Here is a 25,518-nt window from a genome sequence, read left to right as displayed (position 1 = left end):
AACCATGTTAAAAATGAATATTAATAAATGTTAAAAAAAAAAACAACGCTTACCTTCTGTCTTAGACTCAATATTGATTGAAGGCAAAAGAGTAATAAAGAACAGGCAGTAGAGATTAAATCATTTGCCCAGGGTCACACAGCTAGGAAGTGTATGAAGCTGGATTTGAAACCAGATTCTCCCAACTCCAGGCCCGGTGCTTTATCCACTGTGCTACCTAGTTGTCCCTTGATCTATTTCTTAAAAATATTTCCTTTTACCAATGACATAATAATAATTTTCAACAGGTTTTCTGAAATTCTAAGATCCAAATCGTCTCCCTCCAACCCTTCTCTCTTTCCTCCCAGAGATGGTAAATAAACAAGTTGCCCTTAATCTTTTTTTTTTTAATAACATGGGTGAACAATCAAAAAGTTTGGAGACCACTGCTCTAGGGGATTGACTTTTTGGTTCTGATAACCAACACAAGGATTCCTGTTCTCCTTTGACTTTGCTTCAATGAACGAGAGTTCCTCTAAAATGCCCTCTAGGTCTCACCATTTGCCCATAGCCATAACATGCTGTCCCACTATTAAGCTTATTTGAAATCCACATTTCCCATCATTTTTCTGACCCTGTCCATCTCTGTGATCGAATACTCTATACTTACAACAGTTTTATTTGGAGGAGAAGAGGGTCATGGAGTCAGAAGAAATAGTTGAACCTCAAAGGCCAACTCAGAATTCCTATCTCCAGCTCTTGGTTGCTAATTGCACTGGAAATAGCCAGTGCAATTTTACTAGTGCCTTGATGTCAGGTTCCATCTTAAGCCGTTATTTATAGTCCAAAAAATGGTTTGGAGGAAGAGATGATCTTTGCCCCACTAAAACCCCCCAGTGCCTCATTACATGGAGAGAGAACTCTGGACACTCAAAGTCTATTGGAGCAGAATGCAAAGAGCAGGTCTTGACTTAACAATTCTGCCCCAGGATGTCTGGACTTAAAGCATGTCTCACTTATCTGGAAATTGAATGGCTTTAAGAACTGGTCCAATAATTAGTAAGGACTCATAAGAAAACTTACCAGGTTCCTCTTTTTGCAGAGCAACTAAATCGAGACTTTCATTTTCCTTATAAAACAACCGGAACTTTTCAAAAGTACTTGCATAGATGTTGGCACTTTCAAATGCAGCCTTTATGGTTTCCTTAAGATTAAACAAACACATAAAAATACAGCTCATGATACATTTTTATGACCTGGTGAGCTTAGTCAATACAAGAAAAAAATGCAATGTCATGAAAAAACATTACTTCTTTTCTGCTGTGGTGGAGAGAAAAGCCTTCCTGGCTTAGAAGCTAGGAAGATTTGAGTTCAAGTCCCACCATTGAAATATACTGGCTGTGTGACTCTGGTAAAGTTACTTAACCTTGCAGTGCCATCAATGAATTCTTTCAGACTTCAGTGGAGAAGATATTTACCTGCATTTTTTAGAAGGAAGTCCCTTATTTGGGAGTTCCATACCAATGATATCACCAATCCAGTCCCCTATCCCCTATTCTTCTGACCTAGGAATCTGAACAACCAGTTCTTAGTATCAAAGGAATAACATCTATTAACTGTTCAACAGCACAGTGATCTTAACCATAATGGTTATATAGGATAAATTGTTGATATACATCTTTATAATGGCATATCTGTCTGCCATGGGCAACCATAACTTAAATTCCACCCCAGGACCTTTTTACTTATGACTTACCTCATTTATCTAGAAGTTTTTCTCAGCTTCTCTGCTCTATCATGCACACTTCCCTCCTTTTAAAAACTGTGTTCCAAACTCACAATAATAGTAATGTTAATAATAACAATGAAAGAATAATAGCTGACATTTATATCTGACCTACTATGTGCCAGGCACTGTACGAAGTGCATTACAAATATCTCATTTGATCCTTGCAAAACAGCCATGAGAGGTATATTCTATTATTATCTCCATTTTACAGATGAGGAAAACTGAGGTTAAGTGATTTTTCTCAAAGTCATAGAACTAGTAGGTGTCCAAGGAGGGATTTGAACTCTGTTCCTCTTGATTCTAGATCCAGCATTTTATCATTGTGCCATCTAGTTGCCTGTGCTTCCCCAAACCTTCTCAGACCAACCCATTGTTCCATCTGGCACAAGATTATATGACAGAACAACTCAACACTGCTCTAAATTAGCACAGGTTTAAAACCCAAAAGATAGTGTAGTCTATTGGGAAAGAGCACTGACTTTGTAGTCACAAGAGATCTAGGTTGGAATCCTTGTTCTACAACTTGTATGACCTTCAGCAACTTATTTAAGCTCTTGGTTTCTTGGTTTATTCATCTGTTAATTTAGAGGAACAGTACAAGATCATCAAGACTTCAATTTGGTATATGGACTTGAGGGATCATTTGGCCTAATGAGCTCATTTTATATAGATGAAGACACTGAGGCCAAGAGAGGTTGAACTGAAATGCCATCAGAGTGGAAAATTCCACAGGATACACAGAATGCTTTTAAGAAAGCACTACGTTCAGAACATCACTAACTCTGACCCTAACCCTAACCCTAACCCTAAATTTGTTCCATTCTGTTCACCACATGATAAACCAGAAAGGAGTGAAGAAGCCATGTTATATTAGGGAAATTTGAGGGATGAAGGAGAGATGTGGGGAGAGATGGGGAGGGAAGAGAAAAGTTGGGAAGAGAAAGGATGGCAAGGGAAGAGGAAAGGAGGAAAACATAGGAAGGGGAGGAATAGCAAGAGAAGGGAAGAAAAGGAGAAACTAGGGGAAAGATGGAAAAGGGAGATAAAGGGAAGGAGAATAAGAAAAAAGAGGAAAAGGTAGGGAAAGAAACAAGAAGGAGAATATTTGCATCAACTTCAATAAATTTCAGAGAGAATTAATTTTTTTCTAATCTCACCTCTAGAGTAAAGTGAAAGAGGAGGAAAGAGGGGTTAGAAAAGGGAAAAGCAGGGAAAGTGAGAGGGGAAGAGAAAAAAAGAGAAAACTAAGTGGAGAAAAGTATAGTTACTCTTTTAACTATCAGAAGGATGCTGCCATTTTATGAGTATTAATCTTCTTGGGTATATCTCTAGAGCTCAGAGCTGGGACCAATGAGTGGAAGTTGCAAGAAGGAAGTTTGAGACTAAATAGAAGAACTTTCTAGCAATTAGCTGGAGCTTTCCAAAACCAGAATTAACTGTTGATAGGGTGTCATCCAGGAAGTCTCAGAAGGAGCTAAATCAATGGATGGATGATGAACTAAATGACCTTTAAAGCCCCCTTTAAGTCTAAGAACATATTGAAATCATGAAGGAGAATGAGAGGAGCAAAAAGAGTTAAAACTCACCTAACTGAAACAAAGAGCTCAGTTGAACAACTAGAAAAGAGGAAAGACAGGGGTAGCCTTGAAATCAGTAGTATGATGAAACTGATAAAGATGATGCTGAAGGATATTTAAAAAGCAAAGCAGTGGGGCAATGAGGTGGTTCAGTAGATAGAGAATCAGGCTTGGAGAGGGGAAGTCCTGGGTTCAAATCTGGCCTCAGACATTTTCAAGCTGTGTGGCCCTAGGCAAATCACTTAACCACAATTACCTAGCCCTTACTGCTCTTCCATCTTCTATAATACTCAGTACTGATTCTAAGACAGAAGGTAAGGGTTTAAATTTTAAAAAAAATTTAAAGTATAGCAGTATAATCCAAGCCTCAAGTTATGGATATTGTTTCTGACAGTGCCAGTGATGATGGCCATCTTGCTTTGATAAATTCATTCATTCAGACACACACACTGATCGCCAAAACAATAATAACACCCACATCTACCCTGTGATAGGCACTGAGGAGGATAATCCCATTACCTTTTGACACCATATGTGGAAAACAAAAGATTCAAAATGAAGATGATGAGAGGAAATTCAGGATTCTATTCTATCCTCTCTGCTTTTACCCCTCAATAATCTTCTTTCAAGGTCAATATTAACTTGATTTCTGCCTTCTCTTCACTCATGGTAGGCGCCATGATATCCACCTGCCTTATCTCTAAGACAGGAAAGAGTTCAAGCTCATGTAGTAATTAAAATAACAAGAAAAGAGTTTATCAGCCAGAGAGCTCCCTTTAAAACCAGATCCAGAGAGCCATCATAGGAAGAATGTTCATTGGGGAAGCTTCAATCATAAAAATGACCTCCATGACTCTAGAACATTTAGACTTATCGATGGGATTGTAGCTGCAGGTATGTAGGCAGCTTTCTCTTCTGAACACATATTTCTCTGAACTATATTAATTGATTTACTAACAGATAGTAACTGTCCACCAGAAAAGTTCAGTTGTGATTTGTTAGGAACTGTAGTTGCTAGGGACATATATGGATATGAAAGTCCTAAGAGAGCCCTGCTCCAAAGGATGGAAGGGCTAACTCTGTCCTAGTCTTATTTAAGAAATGATTGTTCTTCAACTGCTTGATGAGGATATGATTGGGGATGTAGACTCTAAAGATCAACCCTGTACAACTATCAATAATATGGAAATAGGTACTGATCAATGACACATGTTGGTTATGGGAGGGGGGGTGGGGAGGGAAAGAATACGAATCATGTAACCATGGGGAATTTTCTTAATTAATCAATTAAATAAAAATTAAAAAAAGAAATGATTGTTCTGTCCCAACAGGACAACATTTTTTTCACTTATAGAAAAGATGAGAAATGATCACTGAAATCATGGGGATAAACGATCATAAATTTATCTAATTTATAATGATCCTGATAAGGTAAATCATGTATTTGAACCAACTTCCAATAAATTCCAGAGCCAATTAAAAAAGAGTTATTTCTGATCTTTTGAGTAAAGCAAAGTTTCCCATCATTGATCAATCAATCATTTATTAAATACTTACTGTGTGCCAGGTGCTATCTTAAAGTTGGGAATACAAAGAAAAAGTAAAGCGCAAAAAACAATCCAGTCTTCTGTTCTGACTCTTAATAATTTATTTCTACAGACAGAATTAAGAATCCATTAAGGCTTTTCTAGGCTCTAAAATCTGGCATTCTAGGAAAAACAGTTAGCTTTCCATTGTTCTATGGCCACAAACTATACCTCTTATCTCCCTGATTGGCCTTCTTTCAAATATATTCCATCCTTACAATTGGGGAACAAGCACAGAGGGGAAGTCTAGGATAATCAAGACATGAATGCAGATTGAAGCAGGCTATTCTTTACTTTATTCCCTCTATGAATTGAATGAATGAAACGTGTCTTTTTTCACAACATGTCAAATACATTGGATGATAACACATGTACAACCTATATCATATTATTGCTGTCTTGGGGAGGGATGAGATTGAAAGGGAGAAAGAGAATGTTATTGGCAAAATGTCAGAAAAAGATTATTAAAAATTATAACAAGGGGGCAGCTGGGTAGCTCAGTGGAATGAGAGCCAGGCCTAGAGACAGGAGGTCCTAGGTTCAAAGCCAGCCTCAGCCACTTCCCAGCTGTGTGACCCTGGGCAAGTCACTTGACCCCCACTGCCCACCCTTACCACTCTTCCACCTATGAGACAATACACCGAAGTACAGGGGTTTAAAAAAATTATAACAACATGCAAAAATAATTTTTAAAAAGATAATCATGACAGATAGAGAAGTCAACTTGGGGGAAGGGCTTTCATGGAGTGACCCAGGGCTCTGTCCTTGGTCCTGTGCTTTTGGCCATTTTTGTAGACTTGACTAGAGCTACAGATGAAATATTCTCTGAATTTCCTTCTGCCTCTGAAGGTCTGTGTTTCTGTAAGCTTCTTAAAGCTAAGAACCATTCTCAAATGGAATGGATGACCATGTAAGTTGAGAAATTTCATGGGAAATGAAACTTTCTATGCAAGGGTTTGAATGGAATCGGTCAACAAACATTTACTAAGTGTTAACTTTGTGCCAAGGTCTGAGTCTGGGGACACAAAGGAAAGTCAAAGGCAAAAGTAGAAGTTAAGGATGTTTTTGAAGGAATTTCTTTTAATAATAACTGACATTTACATAGCTCTTTTTAAAAAGTCTTATCTTCTGTCTTCTACTGAAGTTCCAAGGTAGGAGAATGGTAAGGGCCAAGCAATGGGGGGTTAAATGACTTGCCCAGGGTCACACAACTAGGAAGCATCTAAAGCCAGATTTGTACCTAGGACCTCCCATCTTGAGACCTGGTTCTCTATTTATTGAACCACCTAACTATCCCCATTTACATAGCTCTTTAAGGTTTACAAAATGACTTCTATGCATTGTCTTATTGAATCTCCTACAGTTAGCCTGGGAGGGGGTCACTAAATGGTATTAGGCCCATCATTCTCACAATAAACTGAGAATTTCAGAAAAGTTAAATCACCTGCCTAATGTAAGGGTCAGAGGTAAGATGATCACGTCTCTGCTGATTTCATATTCTTGTCCATTGTGCCCCAAAGCCACTCTGATCTATTCCACAAAGTAGGGAGTTATTGTAAATGATCCCTGGGGTTCTCTTTAAGTCTATACTTCTATTGCTTTATTATTTAAGTGGGAGGAAAGAATGGCTCTCAAGGAACTGGGTGAGAACTTGGGCAGGAAGAGTAGCTTCTGATTCATCCTCAAGCTATCAGCTGAAAACATATATTATTACTTAAAACCAAATTGAATTTTTGTGTGTGTTCATTGTTTCTAGCCAGTTTTTAATTCAATCTTGAGCTCAAGGAGCATAAGAAAGATTTCTTTTTGAATCTAATAAAATCATTAGAATTATGTTTGAGGGGCTGTGAGGTGGCTCAAACCTGGAGATGGGAGGTCTGGATTCAAATCTTGCCCAAGACACTTCCTTGCATTGACCCTGGGCAAGTAAGTCACTTAACTCCAATTGCCTAGCCCTTAATAATCTTCTGTTTTGGAACCGATACTTATCAATTATCAATACAAATCAATAAATATTTATTAAACAGATAGTATCAATTCTAAGACAGAAGGCAAAGATTTTTAAAAACTATGTTTGAGCAAGATTTCAAAAAAAATATTATAGTTGCTGATAAATGATCTTAACTTCTCATTTATCTCTTTAGTGATCACTTCTTTGGTAGGGGAAAAAAGTATATTGCTAATGGCATGTCTTCCTCAGTAATAAAATTTTTGTAATCTTTTATGTGTCTAATATTTCTGTAACTGTATACACGGTTCTCCTGGTTCTGTTCACTTCACATTGCATCAGTTCCTAGGAGAACTTCCAGAATTTTCTGAGGTTCACCACTTTTGTGAAAGTTGATTCTGTAAGGAAAACTATACACATGAGTTATGATTTGTGAATTTGTGAATAATTTTTAGCATTGTTTTAAAAACCCTTACCTGCCACCTTAAAATCAATATTATGTATTGGTTCTAAGGCAGAAGAGCAGTAAGGGCTAGGCAATGGGGGTTAAGTGTCTTATGTGGCTGAGATCAGTTCTTGAGGGAGAGAGAGAGGCACAGGCATTTTGAATCATCCTATTTATTGATTAGGTAAGGCTCCTTACATCAGAGGAAGAGCTCCAAGACATGAAGATGAGTCCAAATCCAGCCTCAGACACTGACTTAACTGTGTGACCCTAGGAAAGTAATTTCATTTCTGTTTGCCTTGGTTTCCTCATCTGTAAATTGGGGATAATAATGACACCTCTACCTCCTAGGGTTATTATCAGTATTAAATGAGATAATAATTATTACATGTTTAGCACACTGGCTGGCACATTGTAGGTGAAAATAAATTATTGTTTTCTTCTTTCTTATACAATATTAGCTATTACTGTTGTTATGGTGACCAGAGGTAAAGTAATAGTGGAAGAGAAACTACAGTTAATTTTCAGGAATTTTGGAAGAAATAAAAATATATACCCTTATTTGATAAATAATCGAGTGCAAGTACTTGTCATCTTCAAACACAGCTCCTAAACTTGGACCATCTCCACAAGTCTTTTCTTCCATTTTGTTGTTAATCATAGGACGAGTGAAAGCATCAAAATAAGAATCGGGTACCAGATTAACGACTGACAGAACAGTGTACTGAAACCGATGAATGGCATCTGCAATACCTTCCTGTTAGGAGACAAAGAGCAACAAACAGAGCCATTTGTGAAGACATTTCTTTAAAATGCTAAAAAAGAGGGCAGCTGGGTAGCTCAGTGGATTGATAGCCAGGCCTAGAAATGGGAAGTCCTGGGTTCAAATCTGGCCTCAGACACTTACTGGGTGACCCTGAGCAAGTCACTTGACCCCCATTGCCTAGCCCTTACCACTCTTCTCCCTTGGAACCAATACACAATATTGATTTTAAGGTGGCAGGTAAGGGTTTTTAAAACAATGCTAAAAAGTATTCATAAATTCATAAATCATAACTCATGTGTATAGTTTTCCTTACAGAATCAACTTTCACAAAAGTGGTGAATCTCAGAAAATTCTGGAAGTTCTCCTATGAACTGATGCAAAGTGAAGTGAACAGAACCAGGAGAACCTTGTATACAGTTACAGAAATATTAGACAATGATCATCTAGGAAGGACTAAACCGTCACCAGCAAAGCAAGTTTTCAGGATAACCACAAGGGATTCCTGGAGAAAATACTACCCACAGCCCAAGAAGGAATCAGTGGAATCTGAGTGCAGATCAAATTTGCCATCTTCTACTATATTTTCTTCATGAGATTCTGCTGTATGTTTGATATGTGTCTTCTATCATGACATAAAGCAATATGGAAATATGTATTGCGTGAAAGTATGGGTATAACCTATATCAGACTATTCACTGTCTTAATAGAGAAGATTGAGAGGGAGAAAATCTGAATTTTAAAATGTCAAAAACCTATTGTCAGAAATTGTTTCTAATTGCAATAAAAAATGAAAAAACAAATGTGGAACTCTCTGGTCTTAAGTTTTAGCAACAAATGGAAATGAGTTTTTAATCAATGTTAAATTTAAAGTGAAGTAAAGGGGATAGATATATATGCAAACATATCTATGAATATTCATATACATATGTTAATAGCCCCAAACAACTATTAGGAAATGCTTTAATTAAGGTTCCACTTATGTTGCTGTCAAGGCTAATCATGAAAGCCATAATATCAGTTTATGGAAGTACTGGATAAATCTGGGTCCCTGCTATGCTTTCTAAGAATGTCAGTGGCCAAGACACCTGTTTTTATTATTTTCATTTGCTAATAATGCCCAGTGGTCATAATCCCAGTAGAATTGGGGTTGAGGAAGTGAAAGATTTTAGCCAAACTGAAAGGAGAAAAAAATTGAGTGAGATTTGGAAGATTTTGACTGTGAAGGGGGTCAGAGATTGAATTTGGGAAGAAAATGAGAAGCTGACAAGGAGAAATTGAAGGAAAATGACTCAACTTGAAGGGGAAGGATTCAATCCAGAGAAATCTGCTAAGAAGGAGAAGTATTTGAGAAAGATCTACGGATAAGAAGAAAGACCATGAGAGTGGAAGTCTTGAGGAGAAAGGTCCTAAAGAATGAGAAAAATGGAGAAATCAGGGCTTAGGCAGAAGGAGAAGGGCTCAGGTGAAGGAGGAAAAACAGATTGGCTGAGGTCACTAATAAAAAGGAGAGTAAAACCAATTGGCAAGTCAATGTGAAAGGGCTAGTGGGATATGAATCAGGAAATATGGTAAAAGGGTTTAGATGGAAAGAGCTGCAGGAGTTGTAATCAATCACAAGAAATTTAAAAATAAGGATTGAGGATTTCATTTGAAAAAAATTATATATTTCTTTCAATCACGAAAAGTCCATCTTCTATTCCTTCCATCCCAACAATCCTCCATCCACACAACTGAGAACAAAAGAAAAACAAAACCCCTGCTATATGCATGTAGAGTAAATCATAATATTTTTGACCGAGCCCCCAAATGTATGTCTCATTCTATGTTCTGAGTCCTTCATCTCTCATTGGTCCTCTTTGGAATCATGGTTGGTCATTACACCGATCAATCAGTCTCTACTTCTTTCAAAGTTGTTGGTTTTTACTATGTTGGTGTCACTTTATAAATTATTGTTTTGCTTGTGTTCACTTTACCCTGGATCAGTTCATACAAGTCTTTCCAGGTTTCTCAGAAACTATCCCTTCTTTTTTTTCTTTCTTAAAATCTTATAATCAATACAAAGTATTGGATATAAGCAGAAGAGCAGTAAAGACTAGGCAATTGGGATTAAGTGATTTATCTATCCAGCATCACACACTAGGGCATGTCTGAGGTCAAATTGGAACCCAGGACCTCCTGTCTCTAAGCCTACATCATTTCTTACAATGCAATAATATTCCATCACATTTATGAACTGTAACTTGTTCAGGCCACCCTCAATTTATAGGGCACTCCTTCAGCTTCATATCTTTGACACCTCAAAAAGAGCTATGAATACTTTTGTGCATGCTTAGTGTTGGTTTTACAGAGGACAAATCTCTTCCTCATTTTGCCCTCTTCTCAGTTTACCTTGACTCTAATTCTCCCTTCTCCTGTCTTCTTTTCCCTTATATTTCCCTGTTGTGGTAAAATGTATTTTTGAACTCAGCTCTTCATTTGTGTATTTTTTCTTATGACAAGTTCACATGAGAGGAAGGTTTGAGCATCAGCCACTCTTTCTCCCTTCTTGTTTGTAGGTGTTACTTGAACACCTTGATTATGAGAGATATTTCCCCCAATTTTCCTTTTCTTTCCCCACCCTGCCCCAGCATATTGCTTTTTTCTTCTCTTAACATTCTTCATTCAAGACATAACAGACCCCCTCCCAGGGCTTGTCTTAACTTCCTCTATGACCTCTGATAACTGGGCTCAGAGGGGATACATATATAGTCTCCCTATATGATAATGTAAACAGTTTATGCTTGTTTAGTTCTTTGCCATTAATTAGTTTATTAATTAATTATTATCATAATAATTATTATTATGACTTTATTATTATAATAAAGTATTAATTAATTCTTTTTTGTATTGCTCTTTAATCCTATGTTTGAATTTCAAAGTTTCTATACAACTTCAGTCTTTTCATTAGGAATGCTTGGATCAAATTAAAGGTCCATTTCTCCCTCCTGTGAAAGGGAGAAAGAAGAGAGTTTAAGAGCTGGCTTGAAGCTCTTATATTCTTGGGTTCAAAGTAGACAAGAGAAGCAGTCACAAAATTAAAAGATGCTTGCTCCTCGGATGGAAAGCTCCTCGGATGGCAAATCTGGAGGGCAAACGAACGGCAGACATCACTTTATCAACAATGTTCTGTATAGTCAAAGCTACTGTTTTCCTAGTAGTAATAAAAGGCTATTGAGAGCTGGACTGTATAAGGAAGGTGGGTGCTGCAGGGTTGATGCTTTGAAATTACAGTGGTGAAAAAGACGTTTGAGACAGCAAAGAGAGTCAGTATTTAAATTAATTTAGACTATTCACTGGAAGGTCAAATACTGAAGCAGAAGCTTAAATGATTTGGCCACAGAATGAGAAGATGGGACTAATTGGGAAAGATTTTGATGTTGGGAAAGAATGAAGGCATAAGGAGAAGGGGAAAGCAGAGGATGAGATGGGTAAATAGTGTCATGGAAACAATGAATATGAGCTTAAACAGACTTGAAAAGATAGTAAAGGATAGGAGGACCCAGCATGCTGTGATCCAGTCATGAAAAGTCAGATATGACTGAATAAACAACAGCATTTTGCCCCATAAGATACTTTATTTGTGGGCTGTCATTCTTGAATGTCAGCTTCTAGCATTTGCCTTTTGCAATATAATATTCCAAACTCTCTTCTCCTTCAGCGTAGTGACATTGATGGTGATCCTTACTTTGCTTCCTCTGCATTTGAATCCTTTTTTTCTGGCTGTTACTAGTAGTTTTCTTTGGACAGGAAGCTTTGGAATTTGGCCAAGAGTTTTCAATTGGGCCCTTCTTTCAGAAGATGACTGGTAGATTCTTTTATCACATGACCCTTCAGTTCTAAGAGATTGGGGAAGTTTTAAGATCTCCTGAAATGTGGTATCTAGAGACTATTTTTCTTCTTATGAATACAAATGTAAAATCACAGAAGTTGTCAGGTCAGAAATCATACAGTAATAGTGAAAGAAGAAAAGAATGATAATGGCTGGTGAGAGGGAGGGCAGATAATCATCAGTTTGAGAACACCAAAGAGGTCTGCCATCTTCCTGGGGTCTCCTGATATATCTCCAAGATTTGACTAAGACCTTTCCAAAGACTTGTCAAAATGGATGACTTCAGTCCACTTTTGGTAATTTACCTGGGCAATAATACTGTCAAAAGGAGCCTAGAGAGTATTGCTAATGATTACAAAGTCCTGGCCAGGGAAATGCAGGTCTTAGAGGCATAGGTAGTGTTTTCATCACAGCTGCATATCAAAAGCAAAGATTTCAGAAAGTGAAAACAGATTAGGGAAGGGAACAGATGGCTAGGAAGTTTGTGTATATAAATGGGATTTGGATTTTTTAAATTTTATGCTTTCTGAAATACCTAATCTCCTCCTTCTCCAAACCATCCTTCACAAAGTCAACAAAGTGATTTTCCTAAATTGTAACTCTCCTGCTGAAAACCCCCCAATGTCTCTTTCTTGTTTTTAAAGATGAAATACATAAAATCCTTCCCAACCTAATCCCAACATTCCTTTTTAATATTATTATAAATTATTCTCTTTTGCCATGCTAAATTAGCCAGACACCTATTGGCCTCAGTTTCTTCATCTGTCAAATGAGCTGAGAAGGAGATGGCAAACAAGTCCAGTATCTTTGCCAAGAAAATCCCAGATGGAGTAACCAAGAGAAGAGCATGACTAAAAAATGACTGAACAACAACACAGACTTCTTCCTATTACTCACACATGATGCCATATCCTGGCACTATGTTTTATGATGGTGAAGCATCCCCCCTGCTTGGAATGGTCTCCTACCTCACTTCCTCTTCTTAGATCCCTTGTTTTTTCCCAAAGGTTTGCTTAGTGAAAACTCTTACATGAAGCTTTTCCTGATTTTCTCATTAGTGGCTGGGTGGCAGAAGAGTGAATAGAGTGCCAGGCCCAAAGTCAGGAAGACTCATCTTCCTGAATTCAAATCTTGTTTCAGACACTTACTATCTGTGACATGGGCAAGTCACTTAACCCTGTTGGCCTCAGTTTCCTTATCTGTAAAATAATGTGAAGCAAATTGCAAACCATTCCAGTATCTTTGCCAAGAAAACTCCAAAATGGGGACATGAAGAATTAGAAACAGCTGAACAAAACAAGTCCTTTCCAGCAAATATATTCATCATGGATTTGTTTTTTCTATCTTTTATATGTGCTTATTTAGGTATATGTAATTTCATCTAATAGAATGTAAGCTTTTTGAGGGTAAGAACTCTTCTGTTTTTGTATTTATAGCCCAATATCTTACAAAGTAACTGGCACATCATAGATAATTAATAAATGTTGATTGATTGATTGATTGGTAAATACAGGGATGACAGTTTCCTACCCTGGGTTGGAGTACCTAACCTAAAAAATGAAAAGTGAGGAGAAAATTATCCATATGTATCCATCAAGATAGAAACCACATGGAATAGCTATAATATACAAAGTAATTTAACTAGCTTTAATATAAGAAATATTTTGAATACCCAGAAGTTAATAGGAAAGAAGGAAACAAGAATTTATTAAACACCTACTATATTCAAAACACTATGCCTTTGAGCATTTTACAAATGTCATCTTATTTAGTCTTCACGACAGTCCTGAGATAAAATCCAAGAATGGAGCTAATAATAAAACTCGTGACTTCAAATATCCATATACAGATGCCCAAAGGATCTAAGGGACTTAACCACAGGAAACAAATCTGACTTCAAAAGTATTACTGGTATTTGGTAGGATAAAATCTATCACTCGAATATAATTCCAGAAATATAGACTCTAATAAAAATAGGTTAAGTAAATGGAAAGTGAAGATAGTACTATATTTTTCCTTAAAGATATAATCATGAGAATTCCATGAATCAGAGTAGGAGAATGGAAGAGATGATTTTTTGGTGAAAATAGATCATCAGAAGCAGAAGTGAAATTGTTATCTAGACATTTCACAGACCACACAGACATAATTAAGAAAACAATCTATCAGTAAATATTTCAAAGCCATTACTATTTGATGGACAATATGTTAGATATAAATATAAAACTAAATGATTTCTTACCCTCAAGGGACTAAATGAGAATTGCCTTTATATATATATATATATTCCCTACATATAAGCCTCATTAGTATTTAATGTTTGTTTTCACTGACCTGATACATGTCAGTAGTCGAACATGCTCTATTCTGAAGTATTCTTACTCTAATATCTTGATAGCCTTTGCTATCAATCAATAAACACTTATTAAACCCTTACTATGTTACCTATCACTTTATTAAGCATTGATGCTAAGAGCTAATCTTTTCTACTGGCTAATTGTTAATAGGAAGTACAATGATGGGGGCTTATCTTGGATATATGTGGGTCCCCTAAACACTTCCATTATTCACAGAAAACTCTCTTGGATGCCTTAGTAACAATTCAGCAGTTTTTTCCCTTCTCTTGTTTTAAACTATAATTGTGCAGTTGTTCTGTATGCTTTGTTTACAAGTCAGACCAATTTCTTGGGAAAGACTTCTGTCTGGTTGAATATTTATGTATATAAATATAATATGACTATGTGTTGCTGTACCCATCACCAATATGAAAGATAATATAGGTAAGATAGATACAGAATCCTATAATATCAATGCCTGATAATTTACCTAGAGCACCTAATAGAAGTTCCTCCATGTTTGTTAAAAAAAATTATTTTTTTTGTTTTTTAAGTAGACTTGGTCTGTGAATCTAAATGTAATAAGGGATCCACTTGGCTTTTTTGAGATCTTTACTAACTACAGGTTCACACAAAGTGTGAATATGGTTTAGAAACCCTGAATACATGACCACAAGAGGTTAATTCCTTTTTCTGAGCCCCACATCTATTTGAAGTTTACTTAATTTGCTACCCTTTTTATGTTAACCAGCTTGTCCTTCTTGAAGGGTAAATTTAAACTTCAGTTGGACTTCCTATAGGATCCCTGGAGAAACTTTGGGTACCCTATGTGTAGGGACCCAAAGGAATTTTTATTCCCTCAAGGTTAAGCACTATCTGAAGGTATGTGTCCAGAGGAAACCCTTAGTGGAGGAGAGAAAGAATGGATACGCTGGCCTCATTCTGTAAATATTCACCCATTTCACCTAGATTGTCACATTTATTGCTAAGTAATTGGGCAAAATAGCTCTTAATAATTACCTTAATTTCCTCTTCATTAGAGGTGAGATTGTCCTTTTCATCTTTGATACTGTTAATTTGCTTATCTTCTTTCTTTTTTTATTAGATTAACTGGTCCTTTATCTATTTTATTTGTTTTTTACAAAGTACCAGCTCCTAGTCTTATTTATTACTTTAATAATTCTTCCACTTTCAATTTTATTAATTTCTCCTTTAATTTTTAGGATTTTCAATTTAGTTTTTATCTGGGGATTTTAATTTGTTCTTTTTCTAATTTCTTAAGTTGTAAGCCTAATTCACTGTTCTCCTCCCTCTCTATTTTGTTGCTATAGGCACTTAGAGATATACATTTTCCCCTGAGTACTGCTTTGGCTATATCCAATAGGTTTTGATATGTTGTCTCCCCATTGTCATTCTCTTTAACGAAGTCCATAATTGTTTTGTGATTTCTTTTTTGACCCACCAGTTTTGAAAAAATAGGTTATTTTGTTTCTAATTAATTTTAAATTTACCTTTCCATGTACCCTTGTAAATTATAATTTTTATTGCATTATCATCTGAAAAAGTTGCATTTATTATTTCTGCTTTTATGCATTTGTTTGCAATATTTCTATGCCCTAGTACATGGTTAATCTTTGTATATGTATCATGTACTGCTGAGAAGAGGGTATATTCCTTTTTATCCCTGTTCAGTTTTTTCCAGATATCTATTAACTCTAATTTTTCTAGCATTTCTTTCAATTCCCTTACTTCTTTCTTATTTATTTCTTGGTTTGATTTATCTAGTTCTGAAAGGGGAAAGTTGAGATCCCCCACTAGTATGGTCTTACTATCTATTTCATCCTTGAGCTCCTTTAATTTTTCCTTTAGAAATTTAGATTTGATGCATAAATGTTTAGTAATGATATTACTTCATTGTTTGTAGTACCCTTTAGCAAAATGTAATTTCCATCCTTATCTCTTTTATTCAGATCAATTTCTACTTTAGCTTTGTCTGGTATCACTGGCCCCATTCTGAACTTAGAAGGTCTGTATTATTATTCACCTCCAAAACTATGTGGCTCAGATTTCCCCCTTAAGATGAAGAGGTAGCTTCAAGTTAACTCTGGGTTTCTAATATCTGTGAGGAGATCCCCATAGTTCTGGGGGCTTAATAGGGATTAGGCTTTGCTTCTAGGCTGGGGTTGGGGGTGTTATATGGAGTAAGGTGGGAGGATTCTCTTGTCTTCTCCCTTTTTTCTTTATTGTCTTTGGACAAGGGAAAGTCTTTGTAAGCACCAAGATGGGATAATCTATGAGGATTAAGTAACATGATGCCTGCTTGGAATGATTTTATAATCATGAAATAGTAAAGAAGTGTAATTCCATAGGGTCCCACATCTTAGGAAGAGCCCTGATAACCTGGTAGGCTTCCAAAAGAAGGCAGTTGAGGATGTGAAAAACTCTGTTTATGTAAAATGTGATTCTATGATTCTATGATTCTATGATGAAGGAAAGTAGAAAGACTTCTCCTGGAGAAGGGAAGACAGAGGCCATGATAGCTCCTTTCAAGTATCTGAATGGCCATGTCCCTGAAGAGGGAGGAAGAAGAATTGGGAACAATACATGAAAATTGCAAAAAGGAAAAGAAAATACTTCCTAACAATCCACTGAGTCACCTAATTGCCCCCTAGTTAAATATCTTTTCATATCAGGCCAAGTTAAAAAGCCCTTTCCAAAACAAACCTGAAAATGGTTCAAAGATGGGTCAAAATACAAATTGTTGATCTCCAGCATGAGTTCTGTGACAAACATAGGCTGGAGTGAATCATCTTCTTCTGTCCTTTCTGGTTGACCCTACAACAGGAAAATCATAATGTTATGTAGATTAAATAATTAGGATAAAATAACAAAATAAAGATAAAATAGCAAATGAATGACTGAATTAAATTTTAAAAATCTGTCCTAAGTTCCCTGGCCCTATTTGGAAATGATTTTGATGTGAAATGTGACTTGGTTTTCAAGGGTTTAGTCAAGGGACTTAAGCATTCATTAACACTGGCTTTTGAAGACTTACACAAACCATTTCTGTTCTACAGAAAGGCAGTCTACAGGGTCTTGAATGAGGTTTCTGCCAGGAGAGTGATCATCACCAGAAGACTACTGCATTTGCTAACAGAGGATTTTATGGACCATAAGACTTGTTATTCCATTCACAAACTGGAAGCTCTTGGCCACAAAGTGAGCTGTCATTGATGAGTTCAGAAACTATGAGTTGAGTACTTAATTTCAAGTTTAGACAGAAAACCCACTGACTTTCATTTTGTCAGAAACAAAGATGGATATTTACTTCCTGAGAGAGGTGGCAGCATCAGCCAGTTATGACCTGCAGTGGGCTTTAATGGCCAGGGAAGATGAATGTGCTTCTACTGTCCAGTAGATTATCCATATGTCTAAAGTCATAATGATTCCTTTCAAAGGGGTGAAGATCATGTAATCTGGGACCTTCAAGAGGTTCCATTACTATCATAATAACAACAATAATAATAATAATAACAATCATAACAATAATAATAATTAGCTTGCATCCATAGTGTGCTTTAAGATTGGCAAAACACTTTATTTGTTTTCTCATTTTATTCTCAAACAGCCCTGAGAAGGAGCTATTATAACCTACATTTTACTGGTGAGGAAACTGAAGCTAAGAGAGGTTATTAAATGCCTTGCCTAGGATTACAAATCTATTGTACTCAAGTGTACTCAAAGATTCAAATTCAGGTCTTCCAGATCCAAATCTAGCATTGTCTATATACTGGACCACTTAGCTATTCACTTTACAAACAATATGATAATAATAATAGGGAAGCATTAGGCTCAACTCTGGCTTCTGAGCCCCTCTGGCTATTTGTCCCTGGACAAGTCCATTAACCTTTAATGTTGCAGGCAATGCTTTAAGACTCTATATAAGAAAAAGGGTGTTAACCTTTATTGGCAGAGAGTGTTCCTTATACCAGAGAAAGCCCATGGTCAATCCCTCTCTCCATACATTCTATTTCTGCGTCTAGCTTCCCAGGCTGGTCTGCAGCATGCACCTCCAATGTAGATATTATATACTAAGTGTCTGCATATATGCTGTCTATTCAAATAATTACCTATGCCTATGCTATAAGTCAAATAATGAACCTTGATGATGTATATTGATGAACATTTATTATAGACCCAAGATCGCTTCTAGGAACTATGCTTTCTTCGTAAACTGAAGTGAGGAGGCAAAGAGGACAGATGCCCTATTCATTTTCAGAATTATATCCTCCTTGATGCTCGCGTATGAGCTCAATAGCTTTTAATGCATCCAGTTTAATAGGAAAATAGGAATTATATTAGATCGCATTTTGATGAAAGGCCAAGGGAATGAGGGGAGAAGCCAAGGGTGAAAGGGCCATGAAAAACAATGGAGCCTGAGTTGGGGAAAAAGTCAGGGAAGACAGCATTGACCTGACCTGGATATGTAGTATTATGGTGCCCAAGATCATGTTCTGTACTCCCAGGCTGAACAAAACTTATTTGTGGATGCTACCCTCTAGTATTCAAACACGCTGTCAGGCCTTCAGATGAACTGTGTCCTTCTGAACTGTGTTCAGATGAACACAGGGAAGCTGCTGTGCAAGACTCATGGGTTAGGAGGAGGGGTTGGTTCTCTTGGTTTGGGTGCCACATATACCATCTCTGATTACTTTGTTTTTTATTTATCTTGCTTTAGGATGAATTTTATGATGTTGGTGTGCCTTTTATATGTCTAGCAATGGAAAAATTATTGAGCTCATGATTACCAGGTTTCCCCAAATAGCATTTCAGTCCAGGAAGTAGCAAATGGTACTCTTGAGACAAAAAAAAATGACATAATCCTCACCTATGACTTGTTCATCTATGCTATCATTTCTCTTTCATTTAAGACACTTCTCTTGACTAATTCAAGTCTATTATCTTTTACAAAGATGCAATTTATTTTTAATAATATTTTATTTTTCCTTAATTACATATAAAACAATTTTTAACATTCATTTAAACATTTTTTGAGTTCCAAATTCTCTCTCCCTCTCCCTCAGTTCCTCCCACCCCTCTGTCCTCCCTGAGATGGGAAGCAATCTGATATAGACTTTAAATGTGCAATTATATAAAACATTTTTCCATATTAGTCATTTTAAGGAAGAAGTCTCAAACAAAAAAGAAGAAAGTGAAATATAGTATGTTTTAGTCTGCATTCAGACTTCATCTGTTCTTTCTCTGAAAGCAGATGGAATTTTGCATCATGTGTCTATGAGATTGACTGTATTGCTGAGAATAACCAGGTCATTCACAATTGTCCATCAAAAAAATTTGTGTGTTGGGGGCAGCTGGGTAGCTTAGTGGAGTGAGAACCAGGCCTAGAGACAGGAGAGGTCCTGGGTTCAAATCTGACCTCAGACACTTCCCAGCTGTGTGACCCTGGGCAAGTCACTTGACCCCATTGCCTAGCCTTTACCACTCTTCTGCCTTGGAGCCAATACACAGTATTGACTCCAAGACAGAAGGTGAGGATTTAAAAAAAATTTGTGTGTGACCCTATGCAAGTCACAACTTGATTGTCTAGCCCTTACCTCTCTTCTGCCATGGAATTGATTCTTAGTGTACATTTTAAGATAAAAAGAAAGTTTTTTTTTTAAAAAAAGAATCCTATAAGGGGCAACAAGATAGTTCAGTGGATTGAGAGCTAGGCTAAGAGAAATGAGGTCTTGGGTTCAAATATGACCTCAGATGCTTCTTAGCTGTGTGGCCCTGGGCAAGTCACTTAATGCCCACTGTCTAGCCCTTACTGCTTTTCTGCCTTGGAATCAGTACATAATAATGATTCTTTTTTTTTTAAACCCTTGTACTTCGGTGTATTGTCTCATAGGTGGAAGATTGGTAAGGGTGGGCAATGGGGGTCAAGTGACTTGCCCAGGGTCACACAGCTGGGAAGTAGCTGAGGCCGGGTTTGAACCTAGGACCTCCTGTCTCTAGGCCTGACTCTCACTCCACTGAGGTACCCAGCTGCCCCCATAATAATGATTCTAAGACAGAAGGTAAGCATTAAAAAAAGATATTGCCGTTACCAAGTACAGTGTTTTTCTGGTTCTGCTCCCTTCACTTTCCTTCGGTTCAAATAAGTCGTTCCAGGTTTTTCCAAAACAAAAAAATCCAATTTAAAGCATACATTAGAAGGAGAAAACCTGACTTACACCTTTTGATTGTTCACTATTCCACTGGGCCCCCTTGGACTTCGAAACATGGCATTTTTCACCTGTCCAGATTGGGTTCCTTGTATCACGCCGTGGATACACTAGACCTTCTCTGACTCGGGAAGAGCGCTTTCTAAATCTCTCTCTCCAGAGAGCCCTTTGCTGATCTCCACATCATAAGCACTCCATTGGTTAATGAATGCATTTGATTTCATTTTCCCCAAGATACAAATATTAAAATATTGTGTTTATTCTGTTTTCATTAATAAAATATATTTTTGATAGCTTGCACCAGATTCTGTAGTGGTTCAAAGAAAAAAAAATGTCAAGATAGAGAACATCTATGGATTTGAACTAATAAATGGAGAGTAGTTATTAAAAAGCTCACTTTCAAAGCATATTAATAGTTATTCATTTCCCTTCAATTACTTCATTTGCTGTATTGGATTTTTATTTTATTTTATTTTATTTTATTTTATTTTATTTTTAGTTGAATCACAGTGCTTTATTGTCTTTCTTTTTGTAAAACCCTTACCTTCTATCCTAGTATCAATTTTTTTTATTTTATTTCATTTTAATCCTACCTTTTTGTCAACTACTTCAGGCTTCTCGTCAATCCACTTCAGGATGACTTCAGTTGGTGGTGTCTGTTTTAATTTTTCCATAAGATAATTCAAAAGAGTGAAAACGGAGTTGACTGTCAGCACATGCAAGGTATTCACAATTAGATAGTCAATGTAGCGGATAAAGCTTGGAAGAGAAAAGAATACAAGCTGACTTCATTGTATACAGCATGTGTTCCTGAAAATTTGAACACAAAGCAAGTATTTGAAGACAAAAATCATGCTTTCCTTATTGACTTCCATTATAATCATATTATGATTTCAGATATGTATTCTCCCAGCGGAAAAAAAATCTTGACTCCAAAACAATAATAATAATAAAAACAAAATACAAACATGTCATTGCCTGAACTGACATTATTCTATGATATTATCATTCAGTTATTATTTTATACATGCTTTTTATTTTTGTTTTACAAAGGGGAGAAAAAGATGCTTGCTAATTGAAAAAAAATTAAGTTTTAAATAAAAGACCAAAAAATGATAAAATTCTAAAATTCCTGTTTAGGTCATACCCCAGAGACTGGCCTTGTCTAGCCACTGTTCCATTTTCCTGCCTGTTCCACTTAATGGTATCCCATCTGATGTCTTATCCTTCACCGTTCTTGACCCAGAGGAACTGCCATCTGAAACCACCTGACCATCCAATTCTTGAGTGCCAATGAGTGCACTGAATTGTTTTCTATTTTGGTCTCCAAATCTGTTTCCATAACATTAACTATGTCCAGTAATATTGTTTTTTTTGATATTGTATTTTCAAAAGCTAATTCCCAAGTCAGATAAGCCTGTATACAAAAGTTAAAAAAAAAGGTATTTTTGTCCTTAGCAAAAACTGTTCTTCTGACTTGAGTTCTTTTTCACAATCCTGGTAATCATTTAGTCAAATATGTGTTATAGTAGAAAGAACACTGGGTATCATGTCAAAGGTTCTGGGTTTTAATTCCATCTCTGCTACTCATTCCTTACATGGTCTTAGAGAAGTGAATTCTCCCTTCCTAAGTGGACTTCAACCAAAGATTGACTGAATGATTGTCCCCTTGGTATGATATAGAAAGTCTTCTTGCTCAAGTAAGACTTTTGTTGTTGAGTCTTTTTTCAGTCATGTCTGACTCTTTGTGACCCCATTTGTGGTTTTCTTGGCAAAGATACGGGAGTAGTTTGCCATTTCCTTCTCTAGATCATTTTACAGATGAGGAAACTAAGGCAAACAGGGTTAAATGCCCTCAAGTAAGACTAGTGGTCTCTTACATCTGTCACAATTCTGTGTCTGTGATTATCTGGATGTGTTTCCTCATCTGTAAAATGATGGAGTTGGAGGAAATGATCTCTGAAGTCTCTTCCAGCTCTAAATTCTGTTTACACACCTTTAAGCAGAATAATATGATTCATTTTTATCACAGTGACAATTCACCCCAATTCTTAAGACTTGAATGATGTTAAGCAGACACAAGAATGCTCTAGGAATTTAGTGCAGCTCAGCTAACATGACCCACACGGATTTGCTCTTTCAAAGAGATCTGTTAAGATGCAAGTGATCTCTAAATTGAACTGTAGAGTAACTAGTATTTATACAGAGCTTACTATGCCAGGCACTGTGCCCAGTGGGTTACAAATACTATTGCATTTGATACTCATAGCAACCTCAGGAGGCAAAGGTGCTATTATTATCCCATTTTACAGTTGAGGAAATTGAAAAACAAAAGCATGTTTTATTTATCTTTGCAATCCTCCTTTCTCACCCAAAACACTGACATGTGAGCAATCAAATGCTTTATAACCTTCTTTGCCACTTTCTACCTGTGGGTCCTTGGATGGATTCACTTCTCTGAGATTTAGTTTCCTTATCTGTAAAATAAAGGAGTCGGACCAGATGATCTCTGAGGTCCATTCAAGTGTTAGCTTTATGATCTATCTATTTTGGTGGAATGGAATTATTGGCACGGATAGTACAGATGCAATTCCCTATGAGTTGAGTTGAGGAAGACAATATCCAGGAATTGCTTGTCTCAGACCTGATCCAATGGCCTGCTTTATGATAGGAAGAATCAGCATAAACCTCATTTATCATCCTCATCCTCATTCTATTTTATATGGCAATTTAAGGATTATAAAGGGCTTTTTTACATGTGCTATCTCATTTGATTGTCACAATAAATACCTGAACCTACAGAGAGCAAGGAAGATGTTATTCTGCTGTATAGTGTTGGTGATGTCATCATCCTGATTTTCAAGACAAGGAAACAGGGGGAGATTAATTGACTTGCCTAAGGCCAGATAGCCACTAAGAGTCTCTCTTTAAATTCAAATTCAAATTCAGGTTTTCATGACTCCAAATCCAGCGTTCCATCTACTGTTGACATTTAGCTACCAAATATTTTCCATTAGGTCAAGAGGTCTTTGTTTTGACCTTCATTCTGCCCATGTTATTGGAGGAGGGCAGTATGTTATATCTTTCCATCTGTCTTCATCTCTCCATCTATCTATCATTTATCATCTATCTTTACCCATCTCTCTGCCTATCTTTCTACCTACCTACCTACCTATTTATCCATTTCTTTCTCCATCTCTCTCTCTCTCTCTCTCTCTCTCTCTCTCTCTCTCTCTCTCTCCCTACCTATTTATCCATCTCTTTCTCATCACTCTCTCTATATCTGTCTATCTCTCTCTCTCTCTCCATATCTCTGCCTCTTTGTCTCTATGTCTGTCTCTCTCTGTCTGTCTTTCTGTCTCTAGCTCTCCAGCTCTCCATCTCTATCTCCATATCTCTTTCTTTTTTCTTTCTCTCTCTCTTTCTATATACCTACATATTTATCCATCTCTTTCTCTATCTCTCTCCATATCTCTATCTATCTGTGTCTATATGCTGTCTATCCATCTTTCTTTCTCCATCTCTCTCTCCATCTCTCTGCCCTCTCTGTCTCTATGTCTGTCTCTTTCTGTCTTTCTGTTTTTATCTATGTCTGTCTATCTATCTATCTATCTATCTATCTATCTATCTATCTATCTATCTATCTATCTATCTCTCCAGCTCTCCATTTCTCTCCATCTCTCTCTCCCTCCATCTATCTATCTATCTATCTATCTATCTATCTATCTATCTATCTATCTATCTATCTATCTATCTGTCTGTCTGTCTGTCTGTCTGTCTGTCTGTCTATCTATCTATCTATCTATCTATCTATCTATCTATCTATCTATCTATCTATCTATCTATCTATCTATCTATCTTATATCCTGTCTCACTCTTAAGGCTAATGGAATTCTGACAGAATTAAAATCATTACTAGATGCTGCCTAGTTTTTATTACTGAAACTCGATGAGAGAGTGACTTGTTTGTTATGAAGAGTATAGAAACTAAACAGTACCATTTGCACATATGGGGGAAAAGAGCTACCAACCACGTCAGCCGTATGCAATGGTGCCTTTTGCTGGCCTGTTCTGTGTAAGTCATTTTCTCACTTTCTCCATAAAGTTCGCCTTCAGGTACGTTTGGAGAGGTTTCTTTTGCTGCCTCAACTAAAGAAAATAATAAAACATGTTGCTGGAGGTTTTGTAGTGATTAGAGAAAAAAGCAAAACAAAAAGGATCTTTCAGATTAAAAAATCCAATTTTTTTCATTATCACTGAAGAAAATGGAAAATTCCAAATAAATACAATGAGAGGGGAAAAAACCCCAAAATACCACTATTAAGCTCTCTCATTGGTCAATTCATTCCCTGATCTGGAGGACTATATAGGGTCTGGGGAGAAAAGGCAAGATAAACAAGGGAGAAAGTAGAATTATCTTGATCGCTTATGTGCTGCTTTTACCATATTTTCTGTGAGGTTGGTCAGTTAACAAACTTTTATCAAGCATTGTGCTAAGCACTGAGGTGAAATAAAAGTTGTCCCCTATCCTGTGTGCTTTGACTCTTTCACTAAAGCTGAGGATTCATTTACCTCTGTCTGTGGAGAATGAAAGGAGCTCTATTCATGAGTTTTTCTGAGATTTCCCAGAGGAACTCCTGAGTAGGGAAGCACAATGAGCTTAAGGAATGATGGGTGGTGCCATCCTAGACTCATTCAGTATAAAAGGGAGCTTGGAGTGTGTGTGTGTGTGTGTGTGTGTGTGTGTGTGTGTGTGTGTGAGAACTGGGTCATGATCAGATCAATAGACTGAATAAAGTGAAACTCCCCTCTCTCCTGTGATCAGTCCCCAATATGTATCAGCCTTTCCATGAGGATCTAAGTTCCTTTGGGTCAGGGATTGTCTCTCCTTTTGTACTGGTACCTTATTACACGTAGTAAACATCTAATATATTCTTTTTTTTATTTGAAAAATGTTATTTAATTAATTTGAAATATTTTTCCATGGTTACATGATT

At 36.7% G+C, this 25,518-nt stretch overlaps 1 protein-coding gene across 1 annotated transcript in view; it reads right to left on the bottom strand.

Moving 5' to 3' along the window:
- Window positions 1–25,518, bottom strand: part of DNAH6 (dynein axonemal heavy chain 6) — a 219,116-nt gene that overhangs the window by 172,670 nt on the left and 20,928 nt on the right. The window contains exons 8-12 of the mRNA XM_044659302.1: window positions 24,553–24,670; window positions 21,115–21,280; window positions 17,019–17,129; window positions 7,881–8,081; window positions 1,063–1,183 (exon numbers count right to left, since the gene is read on the bottom strand). Of these exons, the coding sequence (XP_044515237.1) occupies window positions 1,063–1,183; window positions 7,881–8,081; window positions 17,019–17,129; window positions 21,115–21,280; window positions 24,553–24,670 (717 nt within the window). The remainder of the gene's footprint in view (window positions 1–1,062; window positions 1,184–7,880; window positions 8,082–17,018; window positions 17,130–21,114; window positions 21,281–24,552; window positions 24,671–25,518) is intronic.

Source organism: Gracilinanus agilis, chromosome 2 (assembly GCF_016433145.1).
Source record: "Gracilinanus agilis isolate LMUSP501 chromosome 2, AgileGrace, whole genome shotgun sequence".
NCBI classification, from domain to species: domain Eukaryota; kingdom Metazoa; phylum Chordata; class Mammalia; order Didelphimorphia; family Didelphidae; genus Gracilinanus; species Gracilinanus agilis.
The sequence above is the reverse complement of the archived record's forward strand: the minus strand, read 5'-3'. Positions and strand labels throughout refer to the sequence as shown.